The sequence below is a fragment of the Ammospiza nelsoni genome, chromosome 3 (genome assembly GCF_027579445.1).
Source record: "Ammospiza nelsoni isolate bAmmNel1 chromosome 3, bAmmNel1.pri, whole genome shotgun sequence".
Taxonomy (NCBI): Eukaryota; Metazoa; Chordata; class Aves; order Passeriformes; family Passerellidae; genus Ammospiza; species Ammospiza nelsoni.
The window spans coordinates 4,865,697-4,882,156 of NC_080635.1; the positions used below are offsets into that span (position 1 = coordinate 4,865,697).

General features: G+C 50.5%; 1 protein-coding gene across 1 annotated transcript; it reads left to right on the top strand.

The window, feature by feature from the left end:
* Positions 1–40: 40 nt before the first annotated feature.
* Positions 41–12,208, top strand: BUB1 (BUB1 mitotic checkpoint serine/threonine kinase). The gene is made up of 25 exons (XM_059468590.1): positions 41–68; positions 268–327; positions 438–582; positions 797–993; positions 1,488–1,528; positions 1,779–1,873; positions 2,184–2,230; positions 2,333–2,523; positions 2,724–2,872; positions 3,644–3,972; positions 4,606–4,658; positions 5,148–5,288; positions 6,049–6,144; positions 6,456–6,546; positions 6,907–6,982; positions 7,493–7,673; positions 8,161–8,254; positions 8,768–8,964; positions 9,332–9,472; positions 10,041–10,156; positions 10,774–10,935; positions 11,052–11,209; positions 11,295–11,472; positions 11,629–11,735; positions 11,914–12,208. Exons 1-25 carry the CDS (start codon positions 52–54, stop codon positions 12,107–12,109), a joined length of 3,258 nt encoding a protein of 1,085 aa, XP_059324573.1. The 5' UTR covers positions 41–51; the 3' UTR covers positions 12,110–12,208.
* The last annotated feature ends 4,252 nt before the right edge of the window (positions 12,209–16,460 follow it).

The following is a 16,460-nucleotide window of genomic DNA, read 5'->3' on the forward strand; positions in this document are numbered from 1 at the left end:
GGCGGTGCGGGGCCGCGCGCGGCCAGTTTGAATCGGCGCGAGCGGTTGGGCATGGACGAGCCCGGGCGGTGAGCGGGGAAAGAGAAAACGGGACAGCGGGACGGGGAATGGGATAACGGGATGGAGAGCGGGATAACGGGATGGGGAACGGGACCGGGGGCTGTGGGTGCCGTGGCCAAGCGGCGCCGTGGGGGCGGCAGAGCCTCCGCCCGCCGTGGGCCCTTCCCAGCCTCCCTGATGCCGGCCTGACGCGGGATTTCCCTGCAGGAATTACGAGGCTCAGATCCGGAATTACCGAGGGCCCGACCCTCTGGAGCCCTGGGACAGGTGAGCGCTGGGCCTGGCTCGGGGTGCCCCATCCCCGGTTCGGGTGTTTCCCATCCCCGGTTCGGGATCTGCCCCTTCCCGGGCCGGAGCTGACCATGGGATCGTTCCAGGTACCTGCAGTGGGCAGAGGGATGCCTCCCGCTCCCAGAGAGGCAGAGCCGCTGGCCGGGGCTCCTGGAGCGGCTGGTGGAGCTGTTCGTGAGCGACCGGCGGTACCAGCAGGACCCGCGGTTCGTCAGATACTGCCTCAAGCTGGTGGGTACGGCTGCGCTTCTCTGGGAATTAAATTAAATTAAATTTTCCCGATTCACCCACCCCGCGGTTCTGGCACTGCGGAGAGCTTTGGGAGGAGGCAAGGGGATCAGAAAGAACGAAGAGTGTGTTTTTTAAGCTGTGTAGTTTGGAGAGGTTTGCCTGAACTTCTCTGATACTCTCCCGTTATGGTGACTCAGAAATTGTTGTTGTGCAGGCAGAGTTCATCTCCTCCCCGGGCCAGTACTTTGAGTACCTGCACGGGCAGGGCATCGGGGCCAGGAGCTCGGATTTCTACCTGGCCTGGGCTCGGCTGCTGCTCAAGGAGGGAAACGTGCAGGGAGCAGCGGCCGTGCTCCAAAAAGGGCTCCTGAACCAGGCACAGCCCCGCGAGAACCTGCAGCAGCTCCACTGGTAACTCTTCTGCTCATTTACTCAGTGCTCATAATTACTCATAATTAACCATATTTTTATTTTTTAAAGTTTTTTTTTTTTTTTTTTTCAGTGTTCTTACTTTTGGTAAAGGGAGGTTTAAACTTAATAACGTTTCTTTGCTGCTGAATATTTATTGGATGTTCTGGGATGTGTATTTAAAAAAAAAAAACACATCCCAGAGTGAAGCAGATCCTTGGAGTTAAGCCTTTAATTCTGGGAAGCTAAATGCAAAAAGCCAAAAGTGAAATGTAATATAAAACATAAAACCAATACCCAAGTCTGTTCTCCTGCTGCCTCTTGAAGGCTTTTTTAGTTTTGCAGCTGTGGAGGTGTCCATATCCAGTAAAAATCTAGCTTTTCAGTGTTGCATTTCATGGCATGATTGTACAAGGAAGTCCAACATTGCTGCGAGGTGGGAAGGGTGAGGGACAGGTGGTTTCATGGTAATAACTGAGGGTTTTTTTTCACTTTAGCTCCCTGCAGAGTTATGATCCTCAGAATCCTCCTTTGCAAGGTGAGGATGAAGAGTCCTGTTTGATCTGTAGCTCCTCTAAATGAATTTTTTACCTCAGTGAGTGAAAAAACCAAATTCCCCATAGAAATCACTTTATTTTCCCTCTTTATGTGAAAAATTCTTAAGGGCAATGTATTCAAAACAAGTTATTAATTTTCTAGTGCTTCAAGTTAATCTAAATTCACACAGGAGCAAACAATTTTTACTCATTAATGACTAGAAAATACTTGCATTATATTTCCTGTCCCAGATGCTGGTGTTCTAAAACCACTTCAGCCTTCCCATGCTGCAAATCAAATGGCTCCTCCAAAAGGTGTCTCAAGTCCTAATCCCTGCAAAACTCAGGTAAATCGTTATGAATTATTTGGGGGAGATGTTTCATGTAGAGTTTGGGTTGGTGAGCTTGGCTGAACGGGGCAGACTGGCTGTGTCTGGTGCATCTCAAAACTGATGTGGAGAGGATATTGCTGCTGTGATGCTTGCAGCAGGAAAACATCTCCATAGGAATGTCTCATCTGGGAAGCACTGGGACACACCCAGTGGCCTGACACATTTCCAGAATCGCAGGAATAATATTAGCAGTGGATTCTGTGCCAGCTGTGCTGCTTGAACTTAGTTTTATTTTGGTTTTTTGTGTTTTATTTCCCTGCTTTAGGGTCTGGACGGTGCTGGTTCTCAACCCTGTGCTGCTGGGAAAGAAGTGTAAGTGGCTGGGTGTCCCTTTCAAAGCCCCCACAGTGAGGAAACAAGCTCTCAGCTGGGACAAACCCCCCAATCCTGGCCCTTTTCTCCTCTCCCTGCCAGGAACTACATCACCTACATCTCCAAGTCCGAGGTTGCTCCGAAGCCGCCGTCGGGCACCGCCGGGTGGGAGCAGGTGCCCATGTACGACAAGAACCTGCTCCTGTGCCCGGGCTCCGAGCTCTCCTTCGAGGAGCTCAGGGCCAAGAGATACTTCAGGAAATATGAGCTCTTCAGGAGGCAGCAGGCACTGGGTATCCTCCCTTTCCCAGCTCTCCAAATGGCTGTTTGCTGGCCAAGCTCATGGCTTGGGCTTCTCCTGTCAGTGCCACATTTGTGCCTCTCTCCTGAGGAGGCACAGCGAGCCATCAGCGCCTCGTATTTTCATTTAATCTCATTGTTTGGGGCCATGCAGAGCACACATATTCATTTAGTGTCACTGCTTAATCCCTAGAGGAGGAGCAGAAGGACTCCATGAAGAAGAAGGAGTCGGCAGTCCTGGAGCTCCAGGCGCTGCAGCAGAAGCTGGACCAGCTCACCCAGCTCTCCAGGAGCCTGGAGGAAACGAGGCTGGAGCCAGCAGCTGAGCCAGGCCAGAGCGTGGTGAGTGGCTCTGGGATGGACAGGAAGGCTCTCCCCACAAAATCCAGCCATGCTGTAGGAGCCAGGGTTGGTTTTTCCCTGGTGGGAAGCCCCACCAGAGCCCCATCAGCTGGGATCTGCTGCTCCACACAGAGCAAGATGTGACCCTGAGCTGCCCAATCCTCTTGGATGGGATAAACCCCCCTCAGGGTGTCACAAAGCTGAGCCACAGCTTCCACCAGCTCCAGGAGGAGCCTGCAGGCTTCTTCCAGAGCCCCAAAATGAGCTGAATTCTTCCTGGGAATGCATCCTTCAAACTGGGATGGGCTCAGCTCATCCAGTGCGTGTCACTGACCCAGGCAGGCACCAGGTTCTGGCTCTGGGCTTTATTCAGAGCTTATTGCAAAAAGGAAAGAGGAGAGGGGAAAAAAAAAAAAAAGGAGTAAAAATATGTTTGATATGTTTTCCTAAGAGAGCACTGCGGGATAGGATCTTCCTCCAGCCTGGAGGCTGCAATGCCAGCATGGAAACCTGTCACAACTTGCAGCACCCACATTTTAAAGGTTTCACCCTGAGCTGTGGCTTTGCTTCTCCACAGTTTAGTTTGAGATGCAGCTAGAAGTTCTCTGAGGTTCTGGGCATGTGAAGCTTACAGGAAAAATGGGAATGGCTGTATTTGGGGGGAACCTAAAGGTTCTGTTACATTCTGGTCACACGGAGCTGGTACAGAAAATGGGAATGGCTGCATGTGGGGGGAATCTGGGTGTCACAGAACACTTCTCATCCCCAAAGGTGCCCCCACCTGCGAGGCCCAGCACATCTCACATCCCAGGGAGCTGGATGGCCCCTGCTGCAGGGCTGGATGTGCCAAAGGGCCCAGCTCTGGTGCCTGAGCAGCCCCAATTCCAGGCGCCACCAGCCACCGCTCCTGCCCTGCAGCCGGCGAAGCCCCTCGGAAACCACATCCCAAAAACCTCCCCATGGGAAACACCACAGGACAAGGACCCAGCTGGAGCTCGGGCAGGGCTTGGGGAGCTCCAGAAGAGTTTGCTGCACCCTGCCTTCAGTGCTGCTCCAGCCCAGGAACGGGCTGGTCCTGACCCTCGGAGCGCGGGAGAACTGTGAGTGTGAACAGGCTCCCCCTCTGAGTTGTGAGAATTAGCTAAAAATGAGCCTTTCTTTCCCTTCTGGAAAAAATACCTTAATGAAGCCATTGTTTATTAGACTTAAATCAAACTTGGTCCTCATGGCCACGTTTAATTCCCTTTACCCTGTGGTTTAATTGCACAGGTTTACTTAATTGCAGTAAGAGGGAATTTGGTGTGCAATGCCTGGAATAAATCCCAGGATGTGCTTTGCTCCTGCAGATCCCACTCCAAGGGCTCCAGAGAAAGATAAAAAGTGCTGGTATTGCTCTCCTGCACTTTTGCTGTGGGACTTGGCCACAAAATGGGGGGGCAGAGGGAGAAACCCAGGCTGGCAAAGCAAGGGTGGCTCAGTGGACTTGGCCAAGGTGGGAACAGATTGTTCACTCATGTTCTGGAATTCCTTGGAGGCAAACTGTGTCCAACGAGAGCTTTTAATGCATTTAAACATTTTTAAAGGATTCTGCTGCCTCCCAGGTTATTGGCAGCTGTAGGAGAAACTTTCCAGGGTGATCTTTATTAAGGGACCTCTCACTTCACTGAAACAGAGATTAAAAGGGGATTTAAATAGCTTTTATTCCAAGGAAATGTTGTGACTTTCTTCTGAAGGTCTCCTAACAAAGGATGCACTGGATTAACTCCTGCTGTGGATGTGAAGGAAGGTAAGGAGCCTTTGGATGGAGATTGGTGTGGCTGTTCCCAGCTGGGAATCATCAACTGTGTGTGGACACCAATTCCAACCCTGGCAAAGCTTCTTGACTTCCCAGCCTCCATCCCTGCATGTCTGTCCAGAGTTTCTCTATCCTATCCCTTCCATGGAACATAGATCCAGCCCCTGTTCCCATGTTCTGAGCAGCTCCTTTTGGAGCATGGCTGGGAATCGCTGTTTGTCCTGCTTCACTTTCTGTGTCAGGATAGAGCATTCCTGGGAATGGCAGATGGATTCCTTGGAAGCCACCCGGCTGTCCCAGGTCCCTCTTGCCCCCCAGGGCAGCCTCCCTTGGGACTCTGCCACGCAAATCTCTGAACAAGCCAAAATCTCTCCCCAAATCCTGCGTCGCTGCCGCTCCTTTTGTTTACTTCCCTCACAAACGTTTTGCTGGAATGCTCATAAACAATCCCAGGAATGATCTTGCCCTTGTGTTTTCCAGCCTGCAGAGCTGGGAATTCTTCCTTTGCCTATGGGAATGTTTCCCAGGCCACCCCCAACACCTCGCTGGGAGGAGCAATGGGGATGACAACGCCCTTCAAGGTGCAGCCGTCACCCACGGTCCACACAAAGGAAGCCTTGGGTAAGGGCTGGAGTGAAGTTTTCCCTCCCCTGGAATCCCTGGGATCATCCCTGGAAACATTAGTGGAGCCTTTTCCAGCCAAGGGAGCTGCTCAGGGATGGGCATGTGCACCAAACAAAGAGGAAAATAGCATTACATCATTAATTGTCTGTTGGGATTATCTGGGTGACCCAAAACCTCTGACCAGAAATTGATGTTTTAACAACATCCCACAATTCCCATCAATTCCTGGATAAATCACTGCCAGGCTTCTTTGGGAGTGTGTTGTCTGAGCTGCTTTTTCAGGAAATCCTGTTTGGGAGGTGAAGACCCAAACCACATTAATTTACAGTTCACAGTCAGCTCTGCTTGGTGCTGAGCTGAATAAAAATGAAAAGAAAATAAACCCAAAAGGCCTGTGGCATTCATTAGTCCTACAAATATCTAAGTTTTCCAAAAAATTGAGAAATTAAAGGAGAACTTGCTCTCTTAGGAAACTTGGAATCTCCCCTTGGATAGGGAATAAAAAGGGCCATGACCAAGTGTGTGTTGGCCAAATTGGCCCTTCCTGTGTCTGATTTTAAATGCAAGAGGGAGGAATAATTGGTTATTGACTGCTGATAATTTATAAGAATATTATTAATTGGCATTTAAGGCTGTTAGAGTTAATGGACATTTGATTTGGCTGCTACACAATGGAAGAACCTCTGAAAATTTCTTTCTTTTTCTGGGAGTGTTATTCCTTCATTATTTATTCCTTTATTATTTCTTCCTTTCTTAGGTGTTCTCATGGATATGTTCCAAACACCCTTCCTGCCTGAGCCATCTCCCCTGGAAGACAGCGAGGAACAATTTGAAGCCTTTTGCAGAAAAAGTGGTGCGTGCTCTTTATTTTCCATGGAATTCCATCCCTTATTTCCCATTGGCACCTCCCACCAGCCCTTGCTGTGAGAGTTGAGCCAGTCTGAAACCCAGGGGCTTTACAAGAGTGAGCAGAGAGAGATTTCACACCTGGGGCTGGGCTGGAAAAATCTTTCCAAGAGTTTGTAGGAAAGGTGATTTGGGTGGGAATTGTGCAGGTGCAGCTGGATGGAGCCCTGAGCACCACGTGCCTGGAGAGGGGGAGAAGGTGGCTGTGTAAATAATCTTTATGGGGTGAAGATAACAGGGGTTATCTTTTAATTTCAGAGCCTGGTGGAGGTTTGAAAACGAGCATTGTTGTCCCTGCCACTCCTGCCTTTGCCATCTTTGAGGATGAGGAGGAGAAGGAGAATGGAGGGTAAGGAGGGAAAAAGGAGCAGCTGAGCTCAGCTCCCTAAAAATTATGGAAAAAATGGATCCCATTCCATGGGACTTTGCTGTGGCTGTGCCAGGATGGCACAACTGGTGGAGTGGCAGGAGAAAAGCTGCTCTGGGATTGCACAACTTCCCTGTTTGGACAGTGCTTGGACAGTGCTTCCATTCCCTGCAAACTTGGGTATAACTCTGAGCTGCTGCAGCTTCTCCAAGTTGCTGCAAATGGGGCTCTTAATATAAAATTAAAAATTCACATTAAAGCAAACCAACCTTTGTTGTGACCAGTGTGCCTGGGAAAGCTCCTGGGGAAAAGCTGCTCTGAACTCTTTGGGTCACTTTTCAGGATCCCACAGCACAAGAACAAACCAGAAGAGCCCAGAACTTTTGGAGAACATCCCATGACTGACTGTGCAGCAGAAGTGAGTGGGGATCCTGCAGGGATCAGCCTTGGAAGTGGGTTATGCACTCGGGAGGGTTACCAGGGTGGGTGGATTCACCTCTGCTCTGTCCCAACCCCATAATATTCCTAGGAATGATGCCTGCTTGAGGCTGGATACTTCTTCCCATTTCTTGAGCATTTTTAATTGTTGATTGACATAAAATTGGTGGAGAATTCCACTTCTCAAATGTGTGGACTTGGCATCAGTTTGGGGGGAAAAAGAGGCATTTCATCTTCCTGCAGCCACCTTGCAGCTTCCATAGCCAAGGAGATGGATAAAACTTGGATAGAAGAGATCCCTTCCCATGGGATTGGCTTTTCCAGGCTCCCCCAGCAATCTCTGGTGGTCTGACATTTTGCTGTGGCTTTGACTATTACCAACATTCAGACCTAGTCTAAACCTATGGAAACATGGGATTTTGTTTATATTTCAGGATAATTTTGATGATTTCGTTTTAAGTCTTTGATTTTTGTTGTTTTTCCTGCCTAGGAAGAAACAGGGACCACGGAATTCCTGCGGGATGATTACACGGTGTGGAATGGCCCCTGCAGCAACAAAGCCCTGGCTCCCAGTCCAGACAACACCAGGGATTTTGCCCGAGCTGCCCAGCTCATGTCCACACCCTTCAATTACCTGGCAGCTCCCTCCCAGCCCCCTTTGCAGGACAGAGGTAAAATAAGGAATGTTTTGTGGGGAAAACGTTGAATTTGGTGCCTCGTGACTCCATTTCTGCCCAAATCCAAATCCCACCCAGGTGTGGCTGCCATTCCTGAATCCACATTCCCTGTGGAACAGCAGCTCATAAGCTCTCCAAGGATTTTTAATTGGGATAAGAGGAGGTGGTGAGGGACAAGAGAGGCTTTGTGTGTCCAGCTGCTGCTGCTGTGAACAATTCCAAGGGGTTGGGAATATCCAAACATTGGCTGAATCACATCTGGGAGCACCTTTATGCTGCTCCTGCCCCTTTTTAAGTATTGGGATCTGCTCCCTGGAGAAATCCAGGTGTTATTTTAACTTGGATATTTGAAATGAGGCTTTGTTGAGCTCTGGTTTTTGTGGCAGCAGCTTTCAGAGCTGCTGGGTGAGAATACTCCAAATATTCCTGCTTTTGGGGAAATAAACATTGATTTGCTCTTGTTCTTGCTCCCTTTGCTCAGCCTGTAAGGAAAATTTGCCCCAGATGAATTTGGAATTCTCTGGAGAACTGCACAGGCAGCCAAGGCCCAAGAAGTTAAGGTATGCTGCTGCAATGTAAGTGTCCCAAGGTTTTCCACTGTATCAGCATGCCTCTGCCCAGCACTCTGGGGATAAATGGACCTGGGTTTGGTGACCATGCCCCCAAAATCCTTACAAGATTTAAGTTCTGCCCCATGGAAATTAAAAATTAACTGGCCAAAAATCCGCTGTTTTCTTCTCTTGGTGAACCTGAGAATTATTAGGGGATGGGTAAAGTGACTGGATCAAATCTAATTTTCCTTTAAAAATTCCGTTTTATTCGCCTCCACGTTGGCCACGGTGGCATTTGACACATTTTTTCTCCCTAAAGGTGCCAAACCCCAAAGGCAGAAGGAATGGAATGGAATAGAATATATATAATACAATGCAATATCTATTAATAATATATAAATATAATATATATAATATAAATTATTTATAATTTATAGGATATAAATGTTAATCTATTATATAAATTTTATATAACTACATATAATATAGTTATTGTAACATTATTAATAATTACTGATATTTTGTTTAAATCCACAGCCCTGTTCTCGAACACGTCCCAGAACAGAGAGGGCTTCGTGGTAACGTCCTGAAACAAGGGACTGGAATCCAGGGAATTGCTGCAGCTGCTCAGAGCAGAACTGGACATTCCTCCTGCCCTGGGGTGGAGAGACCTTCCCAGGAGATGCTCCGTGGAGCTGGGCAGGACAGGACAGCGTGGAACGGGAGGCCTGCAGGTACACAGCATTCCCTGGTTCTCCTCCCTGCATTCCAAGGGCTGTGCTCTGTGCACTGGAGGGAGCAATTCCATGATTCCTGTGAGGGATGTGAGCAGGGATGAGTGTGGGCTGGACCTGGATTGCATATTGCCATGGATACTCCAGAGAGCACTTTGGGAAACTCTGGATTTCTGGGTGTGTGCAAAACCTGGAGCATCAAAATCAAGGAATACTTCACATATCAAGGAATACTTCACGTATCCTTATCCCTCCTGGGGGTTTTGGTTTATTTTCTTTAAATCAGTGATGCTCTCTCAAGCCCAAGCTTGTGTTACCTCCTTGGAATGACAGCCAGAGCTTAAACACTTTCCCTTTTTCCATTAAGTCCTTGTTGAGAACCCCTGGGACAAGGAATTGATTGGCAAATTCTTGTCGGAGCTCCCGGAGCCGCTCCACACCTGCGCCAACTACTTTGAGTGGAAATCTCCCCTTCCCTTCATCCAGGTGAAGGCTGAACTCTCACTGGGTAAGAGCTCCTTCCAACTCATCACTGCCAAGCATTTCTTGAAGCTTCTTCCAGGAGAACCTCTTGGAAGTGTGTGGGAATTCAGCTTCCTTGAGTGTGTGTATCTCCAGCTTATCTCAGCCTCAGGTTGGGAATTAGGCCTGGGGTTGCTTTGTTTGCCTTTTGTAGCACGAGCCTTTTGGATGAGGCATTTTTCCCAGTTCTCCCTGCAAACTGGGCCACAGCTCTCCAGCTTTGTGTGGAGCAGCAGCGGGCCCATGTCAACAAAAGCTGTAGGACAGGGATTGCAACATCCCTGTGGGACTTAAACATTGGTGTTTACTTTTCAGGGCATGCCCTTTGGAATTTGACTGCTTCCAGGGGGTCAGGCAAAAATAGAAACACTGGGGTTGAGTGTGTGGCACGTCCAGCACTCCTGCTCTCTCCTGTTCCTAGCAGGAAGAGATTTGTAGGGAAAGACTAGATCTAGGATTAAACCATTCATATGGGCTGGTACTTTTCTCTTTTTTTTTCTCCTGTTTTTCCTCTGTGGAGTTGGCAAGCAGGATTTAATGTTAATCTTTTAAAGGTCCCAGCTCATTCCATGTGGACTGCTTGGTTGGAGAAGGAGCTTTTGCCCAAGTGTATCAAGCTTCCATCCTGGATGCCAGTAACCCTCAGAAAAACCAGAAAGTGATATTCAAGGTCAGTGGTGCTGGGCCACAGCAGCTCTCCTGGAATAATCCTGGAGTCTGACCCTCCCCCTGGGTGGATTCACACACATCCTTGGCCTTTCCATGTCAGATCTGCCTCGGGACCTTTTTGTGGATCTCCTCTCCCACATTTAGCCCTTCAGGAAAAACTAAACTCCTCTTTAACCCCTGAAGTGAAACTTTTTCAGGAGACAAAGGTGATTTATGCTTTCTTTGGACCATCAGGGATTCACAAGAAGTGTGTGGAATTGTGGCATGGGATTGAAGTCTAGATTTGAGAGGATTAATCATAAGGAGTTTATCAGCTGAGGTTAATTATTGTGAGGGTGGGCAGGCCCTGGCACAGGCTGCCCAGAGAAGCTGTGGCTGCTCCTGGATCCCTGGAAGTGTCCAAGGCCAGGATGGACAGGGCCTGGAGCAACCTGGGATAGTGGAAGGTGTCCTGTGGCAGGGGATGGAAGATGGGACTGGATCATCTTTCAACCAAACCATTTTGGGATAAGTTCAAGAGGGAGGATGCCTGATCTGCCACTAAAAGCCCAACCTGAGAGGAACCCCAGCTTTTACCGCTCCCAGGTTTTCCCAGGAAAACCCCCTCCTTTCTTCCAGGTCCAGAAACCAGCCAACCCCTGGGAGTTCTACATTGCAACCCAGCTGGAGCAGAGGCTGAGCCCCAGCCTGCACCACCTCTACATCCGCTTCTATTCCGCCCATTTCTTCCTCAACGGCAGCGTCTTGGTGGGAGAGCTCCACAACTACGGAACGCTGCTCGTGAGTGCCACCAGCTTCTGCTCTGCCCTCACAGAGCCTTTCCTCCTCCTGATTTCCACCTCCTTTGGGGGATGTGTGTTGTGGCTTAACCCATGCTGTGTGTCCCTGGCTTCCAGAACGCCGTCAACCTTTACAAGAAGCTCCCGGAGAAGGTGATGCCCCAAGCCCTCGTCATCTACTTCGCTGTCAAAATCCTTCACATGGTGGAGGAGTTGCACAGCTGCCACATCATCCACGGGGACATCAAGCCTGACAATTTCATCCTGGGAGAAAGGCAAGTGTGTCCTGTTGTCACCAGGTGTCACCACACGGGAGGAGCCTGGAGACACTGATGGGATTGTTTCTTGTCCTGGTTGAAGGTTCCTGGACAATGACACGTGTGACATCGATGGGCTCTGCCATGGCCTGGCCCTCATTGACCTGGGACAGAGCATTGACATGAAGCTCTTCCCTGAGGGAACAGCCTTCACTGCCAGGTGTGAAACATCTGGGTTCCAGTGTGTGGAAATGCTGACAAACAAACCATGGAACTACCAGGTAAGGGACGGCCTGGAGTCTCAGCAATTACTGCACACCAAACAACTGGACCCTGGTACCAGAGTTAGAGCCTCTCCTCTTCCATGGGGTGTTTTCAGCTCATTTTTAGTGCTCTGGGTGTGTTTTTGACACAAGACTGGTGTGGTTTTGGTTTAGACAGACTACTTTGGGATCGCAGCCACCGTGTACTGCCTGCTCTTTGGGTCCTACATGCGCCTCAAGGAAGACAACGGGGTCTGGAAGCCTGATGGAACCTTCAGGAGGTGGGTGTCCTAAATATCCCCCAAATCTTTGCCCAGATTTCCTAGAAACCCACGTTAGTACCACATTGCTCTGAGGTCAGGTTCTGTCACACCTTTCCTAACTGGAGCAGAGTAAAAACGAGTATTTTAACAGCAGAATTTAGTGCCTTTTTTTGATGATTTTTGTCCCTTTTTGCAGACTTGCCAATGCTGAGCTGTGGAAGGAGTTCTTTGAGAGCCTGCTGAACATTCCCAGCTGCCACAGCCTGCCTTCCCTCCGAGCCCTGCGCCAGAAGCTCAAGGATTTATTTTGCAGGTCCTACGCTAAGGAAATCAAGTTCCTTCGGAACAGACTTGTTGTGTTGCTCCTCGAGAACAAACGCTCACGGAAATAAGGGTTGAGTTTGCCCAGTTTCCAAGGACTTGGGGTTTTATGGGTGTGGAATATTTTTGTAATAACTTGGTTTCAAATAATAAACGGGTTTGGGGTTGACTTTAGCAATGATGGCTTGCATCTTTCTGTGCTTTTTTTGGGGGCAAAAAAAAGCTAAATTGAGTTGTTGATTGGTGGGTGTACTTGGACTGGGCTCTTTCTGCTCTGCCTGTCCTTAGGAATTTCTAAGATGGAGGAAATGGAGGTTTGCAGGTCAGATGTAAGTTGGACAGGACTGAACCCACCCTTGGCACCTCCACTTCTGACCTCTCTCCACATCATTATTCAAGCTCAGGGGAAACTCAGAAGACAAATGTCTCTTGTTTGACTGTAACAGCAGAATTTTGGGAAGAAAGTGTTCCTTTAAAAGGAATATTTTAGCAGCACAACCCCCACGAGGTAGGAGAGGGCATTAATTTGATTTTTGCATCTCCCCACAGGAGGGAGACAACAGCCTTTCCTATTCTCCCTCCTCCTACTTCTGTTTCAGGGGTGTTTTTCCTCTGCTCAAATTGTTCAGCTGGAAAACCATGGTGAGCCTGAGCACCTGGTAGATCTGGGATGGTCAGGAGGAACTGAGATGTGTTCTAGGCATTGCTGCTCTCCCTCCAGCTGGGGCTCCTCTCCCTGCCCTGATGGCAGAACCTCTCAGATTCCCCTTGGAAGCAGTCTGCTTCCTGTGGCACGTGGAAAAGCCTTGGGCTTTGATCCGAAGCAGCTGGTTCCTGACTCAGCTGCAGTGAGTTGCACCAGGAGGCAGATCAGCTGGAGCAACCTCAGAGCTGGTGGAAACATAAACATTGGATGCTGGGGTGGCTTTTTTTGTTCATTTCTCCCCTTAGTTGCATTTTTTTTACGAGCTGAGCCGGAGCCAGCTGTTCTCCGGCCAGGCCAAAATCTCTGCCAGGCTTAAGATTTTAGATGTATATTGTAAATTATATATTTTTAGTTCCTCATATAATGCAGAGGGATATGTGGAGGAGCACTTTTCAGAACATTATGAGCACGATGGAGTTTTTATCTGCAGCTCTGCCCTTAATAAATGCGGTTACTCCACATTAAACACCCTTAAAACCAGCCCTGCGTCCCAGCCACCTGCTCCTGCCCCCATCCCACCATCACCCCATGAGAGGCAGGGAGGAGAAAGGTTAAAACCACCCCACAAGGGGTAAAAATGGATCAGTGGGGCGATGAGGCGGGGTGGAGGCTCTGCTGTTGTATTTTATTTTATTTAAACCAAGTTGCTGAAAGTCCCAAGAGTGGAGCCCGGGAGGGCCCGGCTGGCAGGGCGCTGCTTCCTCGCCGGCACGCGCCGGCTCCACTCCGCTGCAGATCTCGAGGCATCCCCAGAGTCGCCCTTTAGAGATAACCCATCTCGGGGCCTCCACCACCCACACGGGAGAGGAGAGATTTCCTGGCGCGTGGGTGGGTGCCTCTGCCCTTTCTTCTGCAGAAAACCCAGGTTTTGCTCATCGTTCACCCTCTCCCATCGAGCCGGGGCCCCCCCTGGGCTCTGAGGCTCTCCCCCAGCTCCTCCATCCCTTGCTGGTGCTGGCCCATCACCACTCAGCCCCGGCCAAGCCCTTTCTGCTGCCACCTCCCTGCAATTCCTGGCCAAAATCCTTAATTTTGGCTTTGAAGGCATTAACAGGGATAAAGTGTGAGGTTGTTGAAAGCTGCAGCCACCTCAGTAATTAGTCAGGTGCACTCTAATGAAGCAGCAGTGCTGGTCTCCCTCCTTGGGGTTACCCACAGCAATGTCACTTGCCCCATTAGGAACAATAAATAAATTTAAACATACATTAACAGGTCCCAAATTCACTGGTGGCAGCAGGGAATCCAAGTGTCACCCCTGTGCTCAGCCCAGGGACCACTCAGATCACAACAGGACCATTCTTGTCACTTGATTCACCCCCACATCACTGTCAGCACTGTGCATGTGTGGGGATCCCCCAGAGAGGGTTTGGGGGTTTCTTTAACTAAAATACACATTTTTTTTAACAAAACCCACCTGTTCTTATCTCAATCCAACCTTTTCTGTTCGAGCACCCCCACGCTGATGACACAGGGTTTGATTTTGGGTTGGTGTTTGAAACTGGGAGCTCTGTAAAGGTCAGGCTCCAAGACTGGCTCACACAAAGCCTCATGCTTGAGGCTCAAACCTGATTTTATCTGGCAGCACGAGTGAAGTAACATTTATCATGATGGGTGCAGGAGAAGGAGAACAAGGTGTCATTTTTTTCCATTGCTGCTTTGTTCAGGTCAGAAAGGGTTTGGTGAACACCTGCTGGCTGGGGTGGAGGGCTTGGGGGTGGTTTTCCCTGGGGGTTTTCAGGGCACTGTGAGGAGCCTGTTCCCTCCAGCCAGGCTCCATCATCTTTGCTCCAGCCTCCTCCCAGTCCGCTTCCCAACCTGCTGGGATTGGGCTGGGCTCCATCATCTGGGAGGTCATTTCCAACCTAAGTGATTATGTGATGGCACAGAGGGAAGGCTGGGTGGGAGATGCCACAACTGCAGTGCTGCTGCACCATGGGACCCCCACCATCCTCCTCCATCCTTGTCCTTTCTCCCTCATTTCCATGTGGGACATGGGAAAGCTCCCTGCACATGGATGCTAATGGGTGCCAAGGAGGGCTGGGATGAGGCAGTCCCAAACAGCATTCCCAGGGAGCTGGGAATGGATGCTGCAGGGCCTGAGGGGCAGGCTTCAACTCCCCCTCCCTCAACCTGTGCCCACAGTGCCGAAAATGAAGGACTTTGGGATGGGCTTTGGTGCAAATTCCTCCGAGATGGCTCACGACAAGAGGAACAAGGATAACGTCGAAACGGATTTCTTACGTGAGGCTGGAGCCGTGATTCACGGTGGGAAAATGCACTTGGTGCCTGTCCTGGCTCTCCAGAATCCCGAGGGCAGGAGCAGAAGCGCCAGCTCAAGGCTGGGTGCTGGAAAGGCCGGGCTGCTCCCCATCCCCTTTCTGCTCGCATGAGCCGCCCACGCAGAAACGAAAACGACCCAGGAGGAGAAAATAGACTCAACATCTGCTGGCTGGCCCTGCGTCCCGGCAGCCCAGGTGCCTCCAGAGTGTGCCCCTTGCTCTGCCCCACCAGCACAGGATGCTCTGCAGGCCCCAGACATGGGGAAAAGCCTCGGGTGGCTCCTGGATCCAAGGGAAGCGTGAGGGAAGCGCGGCCTTGTGGAGCCCCGTGGGTACCGCTGCTGGAGGGCTGGGAAAAGAGAACAAGCCTGATTTTCAGCCCTGCATCTCCCTCACTTTTCTGGTGTGGAAATGTGATTGCCTGACATTTTGAGCCCTTCCTTTCTGCTGCTGGTCCCTGTCTTCAAGTTTTTCCCTAATGTGCCTTCCTAACAAATTTCCCTAATTATTTTTGCCCACTCAAACACCCAGAGGCCCTTTTCCTTCCCCTCGCCTTGGAGAGGCGTGAAGGGGATGGGAACAGAGCTGGAGCAGCCAGAGAAGCTCCAGCAGTGTGTGGGACCATCCCTGGCTGAGGTGAGAGACACTGGGGTGGGATGGGGGACCTGTGATATCCCGGAATCTGCTCCAGCAGCGGCGCTCAGCCCCTCTGCTGCATAGGCCGGGTTCTTCCTCTCCATAAGGCTTCTTCCACCCCATGGTCCTTCTTCCTTCCCATGGCCTTTCCTCTCCACAGCTGTGTTTCTCCACAGGCTGGAGATGCTGCTGCTGCTGCTCGAGGGATGCACCAGTGCTGGGTGTGTGTGCACACAAGTGTGCAAGGGGTGCAGCAGGAGGGGTTGTGGGGTGCAGGAGATGCCCTGCAGCAGGGGTGTGTGTGTAAAATGTGTGTGAAGAGCAAGCACCCGGGTGTGAAGTGTGTGCACACATGGGGTGTAACAAGGAGTGCCTGGGGCGTGTAAGGGGTGTGCAGGTAAGGGGAGCACCCACAGTACACGGGGGGCGTGTAGGGGTGAACCCTGCGGGGTGTGTACTGTGTGTGCACGGTGTGAGTGTGTGCTGCAGGGTGGGAAGGGCGAAAGTATCAGAACGCAGCACTCTGGCTGTGTCTGTGTGCAATGTGTGTTCGTGTGGGATTTGTGTTTGTGAACGGTGTGTGTGTGTTTGTGTGAGAGAGGCTGGCGGTGCACGTGTGCGTGTGTAAGGCCGCGCCGTGCCCCGGGCTGTGTTTGTGTGGGATATGTGTGTGTGTGAGTGTTTGTGTGCGATGTGTGTGTGAGGCTGGCGGTGCACGTGTGCGCGTATAAGGCCGCGCCGTGCCCCGGGCTGTGTTTATCAGTCCCCGAGCGTGTGTGAGGCAGTGCCCGAGCCCGGGCG

What these genes read in the sequence shown, in the direction of transcription:
- BUB1 (XM_059468590.1), top strand. An exon ending in TGACTGACTGTGCAGCAGAA is followed by an intron (nt 6,983 to 7,492) that starts GTGAGTGGGGAT and finishes TTTCCTGCCTAG; the next exon opens with GAAGAAACAGGGACCACGGA. An exon ending in GAAGGCTGAACTCTCACTGG is followed by an intron (nt 9,473 to 10,040) that starts GTAAGAGCTCCT and finishes AATCTTTTAAAG; the next exon opens with GTCCCAGCTCATTCCATGTG.